The sequence below is a fragment of the Callospermophilus lateralis genome, chromosome 7 (assembly GCF_048772815.1).
Source record: "Callospermophilus lateralis isolate mCalLat2 chromosome 7, mCalLat2.hap1, whole genome shotgun sequence".
Classification (NCBI taxonomy): Eukaryota; Metazoa; Chordata; class Mammalia; order Rodentia; family Sciuridae; genus Callospermophilus; species Callospermophilus lateralis.
In genome coordinates this window covers 143,096,824-143,114,621 of record NC_135311.1, presented here as the reverse complement: position 1 = coordinate 143,114,621, position 17,798 = coordinate 143,096,824, and the positions used below count along the sequence as shown (strand labels likewise).

The following is a 17,798-nucleotide window of genomic DNA, read 5'->3' as shown; positions in this document are numbered from 1 at the left end:
GGTCCCGTGGCTGCATGCTCAGCAGGGGCCCCGTGGCCACCTACCTGCCCTGTCTGCTTTGAGCGCATCCCAGACGTTGCAGTTGAAGTCGTCGTACCCGGCGAGCAGCAGGCGCCCGCTCTTGGAGAAGGACACAGAGGTGATCCCGCATATGATGTTGTCATGGGAGTAGGTCATGAGCTCCTGGTCTGCACGGAGGTCAAACAGCCTGCAGGTGGCGTCATCTGAGCCAGTGGCAAATGCGTTGCCATTTGGAAAGAACTGGAAAGAGAAGGCAAATCAAGACCACACGCAGATGCTCATAAAGAAACTATGGTAACATGACTGCTCAGTGGTGGGGCCACTGTAGACACGACTGGAAGGAAAGTGCAGCAGGTTGGGCTCTGGCAAGACTGGGGCAGCAAGATACAGCTGAGGTCAGCTGCCACGGACGGGGTTCCTGCTCCCCTGCAGCTGGCAGCCCACAGCTGGCTGTGTGGAGAAAGAGCAGAGACCTCCCCAGCCCAGCAGACATGTCCCTCCAAGCCACCCTGGGAGGCCAGAGGCCCAAAACCCTGTACTGAAGTCAGGTGTGTTGTGGCACCTGCACCATGGTGTCCCAGGTGGGACGGGCCTGTCACAGATGTTTGGCAAGGCACAGCATGCCATCATCAGCTGGCCTCCAAGTTCCTATCAGACTGCAGCCAGTGTTTCCCAGGGTTCCAGAGTCCCATCGACAGGAGAGAGAAGCCCCAGTCCAGAGGCAGCCCATACTCACACAGATGGCATTGATGTCCGACTCATGGCCTGTGAAGGTCTGCCTGCACATCCCCTCCCGGACATCCCAGAGCTTGGCCGAAGCATCACAAGCACCAGAGACAAACAGTCTGGTGTCAGGAGCAAGAGACAGGCTCATGACATCTCCAGTGTGCCCAGTAAATGTGGTCGTCTGCTGTCCGGTCTCAATGTCCCACAGAGCACTAAAGCAGGGACAAACAAGTCAGTCTTACGTCTCAGCCCATAGGTCATCTGATATACTACCTTTCACCCACTAGGACCACAGGAAACATCAACGCTCTCACAGAGGGCAAATGGGAACTGCTGTATGTGAGTGGCACTGGATTGAACCCAGGGGTGGTTCACTACGGAGCAGCATCCCCAGCCCCTTTTATGTTGAGACAGGGTGTCCCTAAATCATTGGGGCTGGCAAGACTGGGGCAGCAAGATACAGCTGATCCTCCTCCCTCAAGGTGCTGGGATTACAGGTGTACACCACTGCACCCAATGTAATATGACTTTGTTTGGAAGAGAAATAGCAAAGCAAATAAACCCAGGAGCAGGGCTGGTCCCAGAGCACCTAGGCCCAAGGGCAGTTCACACCAGCACAGGGCTGAGGCTCTTCAAAGTGGGGACATGTAGGGCTCACGGAGGATAGTGGGGCTCCCAATGGCTGCTGCTGGCACTCCATGTGCTAGTGCTGTTCAAGGTGGACCACCCACACCACTGCACAGGGGTGGCTCAAGGACATAGCCACTGCTGCCCCCAGCAACGATCACAGAAAGCAGCAACAGCTCTGAAAAGTTCTCCTCTATGTCGGCCTCCAGGGGAGCCTTGCTGGCCTGGCCATGCAGGTCCATTAGAAGTTCCACATGCTGTACAGAGGCACCCTCACCAGGCTTGAGGGACACAAAGGAAGCAGGGAGCACAGGAGCTTCAAGGAAGTGACCAGATGTGAGCTTCAAAACCATCTGACCAAGTCTAGATCATGAACTCCTGTAAATCTCTGGGGTTATACTAGGACACTCTGACCCTATAAAGCACCAGCTGAAGGGGCCGGAGGGGGCCGTGTCCCACAGACTCCACCTCCTCACCAGATGTGGGCCAACCTCATCTCAGGGGTGGTTGTCTGTGCCACAGACTGGCTAGTCACAGCAGCTCTGGCCACCCACAAATACCTCTGGAGACCAGAAGACGAGGAGGAGCTAGGACAACTCTCAGGAAGCATCTGATGACACCGTTCACTCGCATCCCAACTCTGCTGTCTCACGCTGTGCTCAGGAGCCCCTTCCTTAAGAGCTACAGATATATGTAGCCAGGGGGAGACACGCAGCGCAAACAGAGAAACCAGGCACCTTCATGCATGACTGCAGCCTGGAATCATCTGTACTTAGTTCTAGTTAAAAATGGCCTAATAAATGCCAAGAACCATCCTTCCTGCACATGTGGACTTACCAGTGAACAGAGGAGTGGCCTCAGACTACACTGCCAGCCCTGGCCAGGTGGCCAATTTTCTTTATTCTTCAGTGATGGGCACTGAACCCATAGGCGCTTTACCACTGAGCTATAGCTCAGCCCTTTTTATTTCTTGTTTTGAGACAGGGCCTTGCTAACCTGCATCATGAGTCTCTGGGACAACAGGTGTATGCACCCTGTCCAGTGCTGGTCTGGTACTTACCACGTGGTGTCTCCCGAGCTGGTGACTATCTGATTGTCATCCAAGAATCGGCAGCAGGACAAGTAACCTGGCAAAGAGCAGACACAAATGATGACCCACATCTAGCAAGCTCAGATCCCACAAGCAAAGAAAGGCACGGCAGCCAATCAGATACGCCTGGAAGACTCTCGCCTGGGCGGGGACAGTCTAAGCATCACCTTTGGTCCCATCTGTGCACAGAGAAGCAGCTGTGCCGGAGTGTGCACTGCGGAGCGAGCTGAGAGCAGGCTCGAGCAAGAGACACCAGGACAGCGGGCAGCACCTCACAGACCACGTGCTCTGCAGCAGGGTGGTGGGGCAATCGCACCTACCAGACACCTGAGCCTGGTGTGAGGAGGCCAGCTCTCCACCCCAGAGTCCTGCTAAGTGGGCCAGGCTGGCCTGGAGCTTGTAGCCCTTCTGCCTGTGTCACTGGGATGACAGGTGTGGTCGCAACTACTGCACCTGCATTTTTCACCTGCTTTTCTGCTCAACAAAGTATTGCCTCCTGACCTCACTGGCCCTTCACCATTGTCCAGGGTCCAGTGTGGCAGTTCTGGAAAGTGGAACACACCCTTGCATGAAGTGGATACTGCTTGCTCTGGTGGAGCTCACTGGAGTGGGTGGAGAGTGATGGTTAACGCAAAGATCATGTGAGGGAGAAGTCAGAGGCCATGCCACAGGGCCAGGCCAGACAGGGCTCGTAGGCCCCCAGAAGGACCAGTGGTGGTGGGGGAGCCCAGCCTCAATGGCAGTGACTCCAAGGAGTCCAGTGGTGAGGCTCTGTGAACAAGGGGCATAGGCTGGCCTTCCAGGGCAGTGGCCATGATGTGCAAGTTGGGGTGGGAACAGTCCCTGCCAAGGAAGGAGGCCATGGGGCTACCAGGATGTGGGCTGGGTGCAGCATATCCTACCCCACGCAGCCTGAGGAAAGAAGAGAGGCAAAACCAAGGCTGCAACTGGGCCTGAAGCCTGTGGCTCTATCAGCACTGCTAACTGCCACTGTGCTGAGCATCAGTTTCCTGTGGCACCCATGGAGCCACGTATTTACCACAGCTCTGGGGTTGAGGGCTGGGGATGGCAAGCAGAATGGCCTGAGCCTGGCCTTTCCATGGGATCGTGGAAGCACTAGGGAGTCTCGAGAAGATTCCCATTTAGACTGTGGTTATGGAAATTCTTTCCCTCCATGTTCATGCCAGAGGGCCACGTGGCACTGAGTCACATGAAGAGCAGAAACAACACACACAGCAGCCCACTGAGGAGCTCAAGAGGAAGCAGCAGGAATATGGGAAAACAAAGCACCTATTCCACAGACATCATTAATCTGGCCCCACAGGAAAAACACAGAGGTGATGGACCCCAAAATACCAGTACGTGCCTAGAAAAGGACACATAAGCTGAGCGTGGAGGCCTAGACTAGGGAGGTCAGCAAGTTAGAAGCCAGCTTGGGCAGCATCGTGAGACCCTGTCTCAAAATAAAATGAAAGATCTGGGGAACAGATCTGTGGTCAAATTCTTCCTAGATACCCCAGGGACATTAGGGACCACATAGGAGCTGTGGCCTGGCATGGCAGGTGGGCCCAGCTGCGGTTGCACCCCCACAGCTCCTGTGGCTGTCCTGGTCCTCTTCTTGCCCTTCCTCCCAGAAAACCCACCTTGTGGGGTATGCACCCAGATGGTGCTGCTCGGCCTCACAGCTCTCCTCTGGCCCATGTGTGAGCACAGAGGGCAGAAGAAAGCGGGAGACCCCACTGACCTCACTGGGCTGGGCAGGAGAAACACAACCTCAGACCAGGAGCAGTCCTGAAAGCCGGTGCTTTCCCGCAGGACAGATGAAATGATGAGCCCCAGCCCTGCAGCCCTGACAAAGGAGCTGGATGACTGTCTTCGGATAGTTGACAGGCCTCGGCTCACCAGGAGGAGCCACCAAGACCTGAGTGGCACCTGAGGTCCCCAAAACTGTTAGAGCCCAGACACCTTAGGGCACAGCAGGGGTGGACAATGTAAGTCAGAGTTTCCAGGGTGCACACCAGCTGTCTCTGTGGCATGTGAGGAGGGGGTTGTCAGCTCACAGTGTTACAACTCGCTGCCTGTGAGCTTTCATATATGGAAGGAATACAATTTAACTGTGCAGATACTATATCTTTTACATGTTTAATACATATTGCCTCGCTCAGGGAGAAAATGTAGAAACTCTAACTTAGCCAGCAAACGTGCGGCTCGTTAGGGCTCCACGAGCACCAAAAGAGGAGCCCACCAAACATGAAGTGGGCAACACAGCGAGTGGACACTGCCCAAACTGCCCTGTGAAGCCTGCCCCAACCTGTGTGGTGGCTACTCAGAGGCCAACAGTACTAAAGGTTCTTGTGGGTTCTCCGGAGTCCCAGTCTCCCTGTTAACGAGACCCATTCGGGGAGTGTCAGAAGAGCCAGCTCTGCACATTAGAACTTCCCAGTGCTCTGGACCACTCAGGGGGCTGAGCAGGAGGTGGCAAGTGCAGGCCAGCCTGAGCAACCCGTGAGGACGTGCCTCAAAATGAAACAGAAATAAGAAGGGATGGGGGTGTGGCTCAGTGGCAGAGCACTCTGGGTTCAATCCCTAGTACCAGAAAAAAAAAAAGAAAGAAAGAAAGAAAGAAAGAGGAAGAGATAGCAGAAGCAGTTCTCAGTGCGAGGAGAGCCACTGAAGCAAGGTGAGTTCCTATGTGCATGCCTGTCGGGTGGAGAGGCACGTGCTGGCCCTGTCCTCTGGGTGGTAAAGGCAGGATTGTCCTGAACCTCTTGGGGATGACTAGCTGCAGAGACAGGCTTGGGGTGAGGTTGGGCAGAGGCAGAGGGAAAGGTACACTACTAGAGCACAGGACAGGTTACCAATGAGGGTCCTTGAGGACGTACCAAGGGGACATCTCGAAAGCAGATGTCACCAGGCTGGGGAAAGAATGCAATATAGGTACACACACTCATTTACCCAGAGTAGCTGTTGTGGCCAAGTGCAGCCCCCTAAGGTAATGAGTCTCAAGTGCCCAATTATAAGCACAGTCTCCCTGCTCCACAGTGGAGAGCAGAAGATGGGAAACCACAATGTCCAACAATGGAGACAGCTTAGCACTGCACAGCAGAATGCTCCTCGACTCCCTTGAAGACAACACTGTGGTTCTAGTTAGGATTTTATATAAAAACCACAAAAAATAATTCAAACTTCTTTCCCTCAAGTTCTACAATGAATACACACTGGCAGCTTTAGCCTCCCAGCCCGCACAAGGAGGAGGCTGAAGACGATTCTGGGCAATGGTGCCAGTGCTGTCCACTGGCAAGGGGACACCTGGCAAGGTCCTCCAGGAGCGTCTGTCCTCAGGAGCAAAGAACCATCCACCTACAACTGCAGGAAAAGCCAGCCGGGCCCATGCTGGATGGCATACAGGGGCAGGAGACAGAGGTAAGGAGTGCAGGACACCTGCTTCACCAACGAGAGAAAAGGCCTGTGAGGCCACTGGAGGGACCTTCTGTGAGCAACCAGAGGCAGAAGAAAAGGTGTGCAGCTCCAAGGTTTCTCACACTGTCAGGGGACCTGGGATCCATTCTGGCTAATGGCAGCTTCCTTCTGGTGCAGCAACCCTAGAGCCTCTGAGGAAAGACCCACACATTCCATGGGTATGTCTGACATTCAGCTTCTCTCTGGAGAAGAAAACTGCCCAGAAAATGAAGTTGAATTTTGTCATGGGTCCCCACGCAGGAGGACAATGCTCGGTCATATCAGGAAGGCATCTGGTCAGACCTCAGCCACAATGCTCAAATGCCTGTGGCCATCTCAGACGGAAGGCTGTGTGAGGGCCAGAGTGTTGTGCTTGTACCAGAGGTCTCAGAGAGAAGCGGCCTCTAGGACAGGGATGGATGGATTCTCTCTTCTTTAGCCCCTGGGGCCAGGACTGAGAACCGTCTGTGTAAGTGGGCCACACAGTCTTGTCAGAAGTAAGTGTTTAGGAAATTGATTATTTTTCAAATTATTTTCATCAGAACAGAAGTTGCAAAGTTTGTTTTCTTTGCAATATATTTAAAACATTAGACACTCTGTCCCAGCCATTATGAACTCACTGGGTCAACCACTTCCAGAGTACCCTAATTTTAAAATCAGACACCTGTGCACTGCTGTCTCTGCAGTCCGGCCACACTCCCTGAAGCCTGGGTGGCAGGCTGACGGTGGAAGCCTCGGCTGGTACCACATGTCCCCTTCAATTCAGTGGAAATAGGAAGACATCCTCGACTAGCGAGAGCCCACTCAAGAGGCTGACTGTAACCGACTCCTGACTTCACACTGCTGCACAGCACCACGGGCTCAGCCAGCCTGGCTGGGATGTCTCTAGATGTGCCAAAGAGAAAGATGCAGAGGGAGCCCTGGACCATGCACTCAGTGCCCACACCAGACACCTGATGTACACTGGTAGAGATCAGACCCCACCAATGCACTGCTGTCCACAAAGGAAAGGTCAGCACCGGAGCCCGGAGGGCAACGAGAGTCTGCAATGAGGTTATTCCAGATGGCCAGTGCACTACTACAGCAAGAGGAGTCAGGCTAGAGCCACAAAGACCAACCCCGGAAGACCAGGTGCTGGGATTAGCAGACAAAGACTGTGAAGACAGCTACTTATACTGGGTTCAAGATCCAGATGAAACAGGCTTGTTTAAAAAAAAAAAAAGTAAAACTTTAAAGCCTAAAATTAAAACCGCTTTAAAACAGAAATAAATATAAATTCTAAAAATAAAAATTTAAAAAATCTGCCATGATAAATATAAATCTGTCCATTTCCTGGATATCCTCTGTGGCTCACAAGCTTGACAACTGTTCTTTCATGCAACTGTGTGAGATGCGCTTCCCTCTTGCTGGGACATTGCCATTCTGACGTGAAACCACCCAAGGGACGGCCCGTGTGCTGGAGGCAACAGACACCAACTGGACATGCAGAGACATGGACACATCTGAGCCAGCAGGGAGACCACAGATGGGAGAGACACTGCTGAGCCCAGAGGGGGAGAGCAAGGGGCAGAAAAGGCACATGAAGACATGACCCAAATCACATGAGCCTGATGGAAGAGAAACTTTCCGTGCTCCAGATAACAAAGCAAAACAAATACAAAGAGAATCACACCCAGGCACATAACAGTCGATTTTCTGAAAGCCAAAAATAAATCTGTAAAGCGGAAGTGGAGGAGACAATGTCAAAAGCCAACAGAGTTGTATATATCCATTGGAGTACCCTTCAGGAATAAAGGTGAGCCCAGCCTGGATGACTTCGCAAGAACCTGTCTCAAAATAAATTTTCCTGTTCGTTACTACTGTCAGTCCCTTCTCTGCCTAACACACAAGTCAGACCACTACAGGTTTGGATGCCTGGGGAAAGCACAGCACAGGCTTGGTGCCATCTGCAGCTTCACTGGGGGCAAGGGATCCCCAAGGAAAGGGATCTCCAACACAAGACTCATTCAAAAGCTAGTCATTTTTTTCTAATTTATCAAGATTCCTAAAGCTATTTCTTCAGAATGTTTAAAGGCAAAAACTGGGGGCTGGGGATGTGGCTCAAGCGGTAGCGCGCTTGCCTGGAATGCGTGCGGCCCGGGTTCGATCCTCAGCACCACATACAAACAAAGATGTTGTGTCTGCCGATAACTAAAAAATAAATATGAAAATTCTCTCTCTCTCTCTCTCTCCCCCCCCCTTAAAAAAAATAGATTTCACAAATGTTTCCTTTAAAAAAAAAAAAAAAAAAAAAAAAAGGCAAAAACTGTAACAATGCATTGCAAGGGTGACGGCACGTGTTGATGTGATACTGATTACAAAGACCCAATGCACAAGGAGAGGCAGACAGTGGGCCCTATGTTCATATGGACTTGCAAAGCATTAACTGCCTGGACTGTGAAAAATGATGCATGCATCTGTAAACCCTAGAAAACCACCAAAAATGCCACAAAGATGTTTGCCTAAAAAGCCAACAGCTAAAACAGGCTTTTAAAAAAGTCCAGTTGGCCAGGCACGGTGGCGAACACTGACAATCCTAGTGGCGTGGTATGCTGATGTAGGAGGATGGTGAGTTCAAAGCCAGCTGCAGCAACAGCAAGGCACTAAGCAACTCAATGAGACTCCATATCTAAATAAAATACAAAATAGGGCTGGGGATGTGGCTCAGTAGTTGAGTGCCCCTGAGTTCAATCCCAGTACCCAACCCCGCCCCCCCCACAAAACAAAAAGAAATCTAGGAGAAGCACAACATGGTAGAGGGCAACAGAGCAGGGCCCAGCAGCAGAGATAACAACCACACAGGCAGGGCTGGGATCTGACTAGGAATCTTTTTTTTTTTTTTTTAATATTTATTTTTTAGTTATCGGCGGACACAACATCTTTGTTTGTACGTGGTGCTGAGAATCGAACCCGGGCCGCACGCATGCCAGGCGAGCGCGCTACCACTTGAGCCACATCCCCAGCCCCTGACTAGGAATCTTGTCCAGCACTGACCAGGTGCTGCACAGTACCCTGGGGATGCTCAGAAGTAGCAGCAAGCCTCATCCCTGAGACAGCCTTGCCATCAAAAGGGTGCGTAAGGCAAGGATGTGTGTCCGGTGCGCTCGACACACTCTCACAGCGGAGACTCCCCATAAAGTGAAGAGCCCATGCATGCAGAACAGGTATGAAGTAACAACCGTTTAACAGGTAGAGGCCTTCCGAGGAGGGACAAGATCCATGGCCCAACTCACGCAGTGTCCAAGAGACGATGAATAAAGACACACAAAGGGGAAAGGAAAGAAGAAAAAATATGGCACGCAAACCTTGAGCACAAGGGTGGACCGGCTATGTGAAGTTGGATAAAGGAGACTTTACAAGAAACCCCATGTGGGGCAGTCCCATGAGGGATGTGGGGCATGGCAAGAGGACACCACACAAACATGCAGATGTACCAGCTAGCTGAGCACAAAACACAGGAAGTAAAACAGACTGAAAGGGAGGGATAAGGAAGGACATCCTATCAACACCCTTCCTCAGTACTTCATGCAAGTGAAACAGAAAATGTGGACATGTCACAACTTGCTCTAATTAATTAACACGTACACGGACACTGCCTAACACAATGTGGCCATCTTCACAGACCATAGGCTCACAGTTTTAAGAACTGCTTTCTGAACACAATGGCATATAATTCAAAATCCACAAGTTAACCACGAAAACTTCAGATATATGCCCCGTGAGCCAAACATTCACAAGAGCATTAGAAATATATCATCTGGTATGATAATTTAAATATGGTATGTCAAAATTTGCAGAATGCAACTTACACTTAAAGCCAGACTTACAGGCAACCTATATCTTCAAAAGTGCTTATGACTGTAATGGTGTAAATATACTTTGTATACAACCAGAGATATGAAAAATTGTGCTCTATATGTGTATATGTGTAATATGAATTGTAATGCATTCTGCTGTCATATATAGCAAATTAGAATAAAAAAATTAAAAAATTTAAAAAAGTGTTGATGTTTGAAGACAAAGCAAAGTTTAAAACCAGTGGGCTACGGGCCCACCTAAGAAGTTAGAAAATTAAGGAGAAAGCAACCTGAAGTAAGGAAGGCTGTCTTAAAGAGGACAATGGCCAGCTCTCTCCTGGCCCTGAGCCACTCACTCCCAGACTGCCAATAGATGTGAAGAGCAGTGCTGATCACCCGGGTGACGATCATTTCCCTGGCCTCACATGAGGCAGGGAGCCCATGATGTGCTGCCAAGAGTACCCTGGGGGACACAGCCATAGAAGTGAAGTACGAGATGGGGCCTTCTTTTTTCTGATACGCTGAGCCTTGTTACGAGGGCTGGGATCCCAGGTGAACCCAGGCTGGCAGGACAGTCTGTGTGTGGAAAGCCCCTGTGCAGCAAACACACGTGTTCAGATGAGGAACCTCCTGCGGAAAGGTGCTCAAGATGAAGACACTGCAGGAAAAGACTCAGCTATGCCACACTGATGCACACGAGAAGGTGAGGACACCACAGGACCAGTTACAGTGACAAGCCCGTAGGTCCTGACTGGTCTAGGTACTTCAGGCCTAGCTTTCATGTCCAGGACTTCTGGCCATTACTGTGACTTTGATTTGAACCCATCTTATTCATGACTGACAGGAGGTGAGCATCAAAACACGCTCTGAGGACCCTGAGTAAGCAGCTTGCATCCTTTGAAGGTTATTAATGAGTGTGTACCTGTGTGTCCTGCCAGCTCACGACTCACACGCACATTCCCTTCGCGAGTTTTCAGGTTGTAGATGGAGCAAATGTTGTCCAGGCCACCACAGGCCACGTAGTTCCCAGAAGGGGCGTAAGCACAGGTCATGACCCAGGAAGAGCGCAGAGGGATGGCGTGGACCTAAATGGCAGAAACACAGACAAAAAAATGCCCACAAGCTCAAGAACACTGACCTCCATCAGGTTTGGTGGTGCACACCTGCAGACCCAGCCACACAGGAGGTGGGAAGTGGGGTGACTGCTTCAAGTTCAAGACCCGCCTATGCAATACAGGGAGACCCTGTCTCAGAAGACAGCATGACTCAGCTTTTGCTTCTCAACATTCAGCCCAAGCTACTGAGAGAAATGCCTGGAAACCCAGAGCTGCACACTGCGATGCCAACCTAAGGCAGAGTTCACTGAAGGCACGACTCAGAGCAAGGCAGGCATCTGAGTGACAGCAGTGCTGCCTCCTGATCCAGAGATGGTAAGAGGCAGCGCTTCACCAGCTTGCCAGATGGCTGAGGTCTCATGTAAAAACAGAACATCTTTACTGAAGCAACCAGATGCCTGTTATCACCAGTTGGTCACATAGACCTCCCTGTGTTTTAGATATACTTACTAGAATTTCTGCACTCTTTAATACACATTTAGTATTCTTTAGTAAAATATAATCACATTAGATTGTGCATATTATCTGTTTGGGCTCATGACAGTACTTTTTTCTTTCAAGCATTAGATTGTTATTACTTTTAGTTGTAGATAAGACACCTCACCTTTATATTTGTATGTGGTGCTGAGGACTGAACCAGAGCCTCCATGTGTAGGCAAGCACTCCACCACTGAGCCATGACCCCAGCCACACGAGACAACATAGATTTTTTAAAATTTGCTTTTGGGCAATGCTAGGGATTGAACCAAGAGCCTTCCACATGTTAGGCAAATGCTCTATCCCCAGCCTCCCCTAACTTTTTTGAAAAGGGGGCTCACTATACGGTTCAGTCTGACTCAGGTGACCCTCCAGTCTCAGCCCCTAAGGAACTGGAATTATGGGCATGCAGTCTCCTGCCCAGGTGATGGGGAACAGACCAGAGCCTTACATTCCCAGGTCTGGCTAAATTCTAAAAATGATTTAATTTATGATTCAAAGTAAAATGACTTTCAGATTATCCTTTGTTTTGTTTGTTTTTTTTTTTTTCAGATTATCCTTTGTAAAAAGCTGTAACAAAAAAAAAAAAAAAAAGTAAGAAAACAAAAAAGCTGTAACTAAACGAAAATCTGTACTTTTGTATTCTACAAAGCCAGGCATGGCGGTGCACACCTGTAATGTCAGTTACTCAGAAGGCTGAGGCAGGAGAATGCAAATTCTAAGCCAGACTAAGCAACACAGTGAGACCCTCTCTCAAAATAAATAAATCAATTAAAAAAGGGTTAGGGATGCAGCTCAGTGGTAAAACACCCCAGGGGTTAATTCCCAATTCTCCTCGGGAGAAGCAGGAGGGTAAGAGCCCCACCCCCTAAACATACACAGGCAGCAGGCTGTTCCATCTCTCCTGCGGGACCTCACCATTGAACACAAGACTTTCTGAGACTGCCCCCTGCCAGCCATGTCAGGTGAGGTGGTAGGAACAAACCACTCTCTGGGCGTGTTTCAGGGAAGGGTCTTAAGCAGCCTACCTTGTTTGTGGTATAGCTATCCCAGATGATGAGCTTTCCGTCCTGCGAGGCACTGACGAGAAGCCTGGAGAAAAGATAGAAGCAAAACATTAGTCCCACTGGCCACAGAAATCCCACAAAGGAATGGAATGGAATGGAAACTAGAACTCTGGTGACTTCCAATATGTGCTTCCATGTTACACTGGCTTGAGACAAAACACACCTACTGATAAGAAAAAGAACCCAAATATACCAACTGTGAAGACATGAACTCATGGCTCAGACTGCATAGAGCTGGGCATCTACAACCAAACCACCAGGTTCCTCACTTGTAGGTGCAGACAGACCCACCTCCTCTCACAGCTGCTGCCGCCTGCCTTCCCCTCAGTAAGTCAAATTGGAGCAGATCTCTCAAGAGCCAAAAGTGATACAAAATATTTACTATACACTTTTCTGTTCCATTCTGACAAAGAGAAAGCCTGGATATAAATAAATAGAAAGCTTTTAGACCTTCCAAATTCATGAAACATTTCTCATCCAAAACCCCTATCAGCTGGATGCAGTGATGCATACCTGTAATACCAGTGGCTCGGGAGGCTGAGAAAGGAAGATTGTGAGTTCAAAGCCAGCCTCAGTAACGGTGAGGTGCTAAGCAATTCAGTGAGACCCTGTCTCTAAATAAATTCAAAATAGGGTTGGGGATGTGACTCAGTGGTAGAGTGTCCCCAAGTTCAATCCTTGGTACCAAAAATAAATAAATAAATAAATATTTAAATAATTAAATAAATAATTGAAAAACCACACAACAACAAAAAACCAAACAAGCCATCAAATGCAGCAGCCTGCGTGAACACTGGAATGCAGGTCTCTACCTAGCACCCATCTCCACAGTAAGGAGATCAGAAAGGATGTGAACTGCACCTTAATGGCAGAGACCATGGAGCGTCACAGACCTTTCACCTGACCCTGTCTCAAAATATAAGAGGACTGGGGAGGTAGCTCAGTGGGAGAGCACCCTAGGGTTTAATCCCAATTACTCCAAAACAAAAAACACACAGGTTCCAACAGTTTTAGCTGTATGCATAATGTGGCTACTTGAAGCTAATCAAAAGCTTGAGGTAAAACTCAAATATGGATCCCTGTGACACTAAACTACACACAAACTTCCTTTACAAAGAAGTCAACAAGTTGGGCAAAGAATAAAACCTCAGCACTTTGCTACAAAACTGATCAGAACTAAATCAAAAGCAGAATCCAATCCTATTACTTCGCAGATACTCTTCTCTGGTGCCAGGGATGGGACATGGCCCTGTGCACGCTAAGCTGTGTCTACAGCAGGCCTGTACCCCAGCATTCAGGTGCCATTCTTAAGGCCAACTTCTCCAGGTTCAGACCCCATGCGCCAGGTGCTTTCCTCCACTTCCCTGAGATAGCAAAAGTCCCCTCTGCTGCTCTATTTTTGTCTGGCCTTTCTGAGCCTTTCTGTGAAACATCAGAGCCACCTTTAGCAGCTCATCCTCCCAGCTCATCTGAAGGGGGGGTCACCTTCAGAGAGGTCTCCCGTTCAAAAAGCTTAATAACTGCTGACTTGCCCAGGGGTCAGGGCAATGTTAAGCTGTGTGCTGATCCTCCAGAAGGTGAGAGAAGACAGGACTCCTAATCCCAAGGTCAGGTATCTGTTGAGGAATGAACACAGCTCACTAAGTCTCCCGAGGTGCCCTCAACACCAAGGCAGGAGCTGGGAGCAAGCCCGAGGACTGCAGGCCACTGAAAAGAGCCATCACAGCCCCAGTGCAACTCATCCTCATCATCCCAGAGGAGGGTGGGCTCTCGCTCCCAGGCACAGGCCTCAGCAGACTTTTTGAAGAAGGAGAAAGAAAATTAACATTAACCCCCATGCCTGAAATGGTGTCTCCAAAAGCACCACAAACCCACACGTCCTGCACCCAGCACACGGACACAAGCACTCCAGAGGCTCTCTGGCTTGAAAGGGGAATTGTCAGCACTACCACGACTAAGTATCCCCATCCTACACAGGAAAGAGCAACCTTGGTCAGGACCTCTGGCCTAAGTCACAGAGCCAGGATCGCGCCCAGTGCCTTTTACGCCAGGCAAGGGCGCCACTGTCCCTGTGAGGAACAACCTGTACAGTCGCTCAATGAAGGCAGGAAACTGAGAATGGCAATACAGGAAGACACAAGTCCCAGAAAACCCCAAAACAACTATTTTGGACTTGCATCTCGGAAAATATGGCTACCTAGAAGAAACTACCCCGGAATACTTTGAACAGCAGAGGTCCAGCTCCACCCTTGTTCTTTGGTTCTGTTCTGTGGTTGTGTGTTATGAAACACAACGGTTCAGCTTGAAGAACGATAAAGAACAAAGCCACACACCTACCATCTACCCAGGAACAAGGGCACACCAGCAGACATCCAGTGGCCTCTTGTGCACAGGAGTGCCACCATCCTGAACTTAGTCCAGCTAATGTGTGCTCTTCTTCCTCCCGAATCCGGGCTTTCAAGGTCAGACTCCAGTTTGAAACCACACGGAACATGAGTCCCACACAGCAAGTGACCTGGTACAGTCCACCCATCTTGCGCAGCCCTGCTCTCACGCCACTGCTCAGGCCATTTGCCCGAGTGCACCTGGCCGCAGCTCACATGTACCCTTTAGGCACGGAGCCCACAGCCAGGCTGGGGAAGGAGAGCACATGGCTGATATGAGCTCTGCAGACAGCACGGCTACAGCGCTGTCCAACCCAACAGCGGACACACAAGGAAGCCATATCCTGCGTCACCATGTACTTCTGATAACAAATCTAAGGTGGGATCATCAGCAAGAATATTCTTTCTTCTCCCCGTTTACAACTTTTAAAAAACTAAACAAAATTACTCTAGGAACGTAGCTCGGTGGTAGAGCATTTGCCTGCCAAGTTCGAAGCCCAGGGTTCTGTCCCCAGTTCTGAAAAATATAAGAATGAAAGAACTCCTAATATCATCATCACTAACTACGGTCCTGGTGCCGTGTGTTCGTCTCTGAATTGCACCCTTCCCATCTAGCTGAAACCCTAACCCTCTTGGCAGCAGCTCCTCACGACCCTCCGTTCCTTTTTATTCTCTCTTTGATGCCATCATTAAATGATTACGAAGGCCTATCTGCACGTGCAATTGCGGGACCCTGTACAGAACACACTAAAGATAGAATCCTTTGTTCTCTCCCTATTTACACTCTAAAGCAGACAATTCAAAAAAAGAAAGCTAAGCAGAAAATTCCACTTTGATAACTGAACACACACACACACACACACACTCTAACTACAAGGAAAGGCATGTTAACACTTTGTATGTAGGGTCTGAAAGAGCATGTTATGGTCACACAAACCAAGTAGCAATGTATTTTATTATTTGGGTGGAAAAGCAGAAAAGCCAGGTTTTCTAGTTACCTCTGAAAGAAAAGAGGAAAAGGATTTTTTTTTTTTAATTTTTTTATTTTTTAGTTTTCGGTGGACACAACATCTTTGTTTGTATGTGGTGCTGAGGACCGAACCCGGGCCGCAAGCATGCCAGGCAAGTGCGCTACCGCTTGAGCCACATCCCCAGCCCCAGGAGAAGAATTTAAGTAACAGACTCTGCTTTGGCACAGCTGGCCAGTTCAGACAGACCGGATGAGCCAGGTGTGAACAGGGTGAGGAAAGGGAAGGCCAAGGGAGGGAGGGTGGTGGAGGGGAGATACCCAGAGGAAGATATAAGTCTGAGCAAGGGGTAGAACTCAACTCAGAAAAACAGGAGCCATGAGGGGCTTCATCTCCTTGGGGTGGCAAGCAAGTAGAAGGGGACACACAGATCAGGTGGGAAGTTGGGGTCAGCTGCTAATGTTCACAGCTCCACATGCCTGCCAAATGAGGGCGGAGAGACCAACTAAGCCATGCACACTCCACGTTCCAGTGCCAAAAACAGGTATGGAAGCCCCAAGAACATGCTGGGACCAGAGGACCCAGGGCACAGAGAGGGAGACAGCTTCCTTGAGGTCCCATGAGCAGCAAACAGCAAAGCTGGAACAAAGGTGCAGAAACCAAAGGACAGGTGAGGGGAGAAGGGAGGCAGAGCTGAAGTGGTGACTCTACTGAGGCCATGAGGGCAACCCTGGCCAATGGAGCCTGTCCAGGGAACGAGTGCCTGTGAGCGTTGGACTTCGCCTGCTCAGTGTCTGACTCAACTTCTGAGACAGTGTTTTCCCCTAGAAGAGCAGAACGTGCCACCCTCGCATTGGTCAGGCCCGTACCTGGAATCAGTGCCCCAGTGCATTGCGTAGATCTTGGCCAGGTGCCCCCTCAGTGTTCTCCTGGTGCGCATCTGGATTCTTCCCACAGGGTCGATGTTGTTTGTGATCTTGAACATAAGAAAGTCAGTGCAGATGAGCATGGGTGAGGAGCAACCCTCCAGCTTCAGGCTCTCTCTCCCGCGTGCCAAGACCTAGCTCTTCCATGGCTGTTGGACAGCATTCTGCACCTTCCACTGCAGGTGCACACACCCTCGGCCTTCCTTTCCCTCTCCTGTGCACAGTAGAGGTGCTGGCTTCTCCCTTTCCCTCACAGGTGAGGTCCACAGAATATGAAGTACCCACATTCTGGCTGCTACCCTGCAGCACTCAGTGCCTGCCTGATGTGAAGCGGCCATCACCACCGGAGGACAGGAGGCCTGCCCTGGGAGTCCTGCTCCCCAGGTCCCTCCTAGCCCCTGCACACTCACTTCCCTCCTCTAGACCTTTCACACTGACAAGGGTCAGAGTCCACAGCCATGGGTCTGGCTTTTGTCCTGGTCACAGTGCCTACGAGGCCTACCAAGTGATGCTGTGTTGCAGAGGCACTACAGTCCTTGTGCACGCAGTCACCCAGTCCACTGGCTGCCGTGAGCAGGCCGCCAGCCCCATGCTATTGGTGGCTTTGCTCTTTATGACTTGTTCCCTAAGGTCAAACAGTCAGAAACTCCAGATAGGAGCAACTGCCCTTGTCCAGCGTGCCCATGCTGTGAAATACACCATCTGCTCATCAGTCACTGGGCAGCTGCCAGGTTTCCAGCTTAACCTCAACATACTTGTGTTGATGGTGGGCCCACGTGGCCCCTCTGCCAGGCACACAGTGCAGGCCATGGGCAGCAACCCCCACCACACACACACACACACACTGGGGCCCCACAGCTGTTCCTCTCATTAGTTCCTGCTATGGCCTATTCCTAAGCATGGCATATGAGCCAATCTCATCGCAGGTAAGATGTATAGGATCAGGCCGGTGCATGTGGGGCTTGGTACCACGGCTGCAGGCTCCATGGGAATCTCAGAGCACACCCCAGGGATGAAGGGGCTCCTTAACACTGCTTGTTTGAAAACCAGTTTTCAATTCTCTTGGGCACATATCTAGCAGCAACTGCTGGGTCATATGGTA

At 50.2% G+C, this 17,798-nt stretch overlaps 1 protein-coding gene and 1 pseudogene across 4 annotated transcripts in view; one reads left to right on the top strand and one right to left on the bottom strand.

Moving 5' to 3' along the window:
- Positions 1-17,798, bottom strand: part of Gnb1 (G protein subunit beta 1) — a 71,787-nt gene that overhangs the window by 2,879 nt on the left and 51,110 nt on the right. For all 4 annotated transcript variants that reach the window (XM_077109997.1, XM_077109994.1, XM_077109996.1 and 1 more), the window contains exons 4-9: positions 16,640-16,746; positions 12,380-12,443; positions 10,682-10,844; positions 2,435-2,501; positions 758-959; positions 45-261 (exon numbers count right to left, since the gene is read on the bottom strand). In XM_077109997.1, the coding sequence (XP_076966112.1) occupies positions 45-261; positions 758-959; positions 2,435-2,501; positions 10,682-10,844; positions 12,380-12,443; positions 16,640-16,746 (820 nt within the window). The remainder of the gene's footprint in view (positions 1-44; positions 262-757; positions 960-2,434; positions 2,502-10,681; positions 10,845-12,379; positions 12,444-16,639; positions 16,747-17,798) is intronic.
- LOC143386688 (small nucleolar RNA U13) lies at positions 7,262-7,351 on the top strand (annotated as a pseudogene).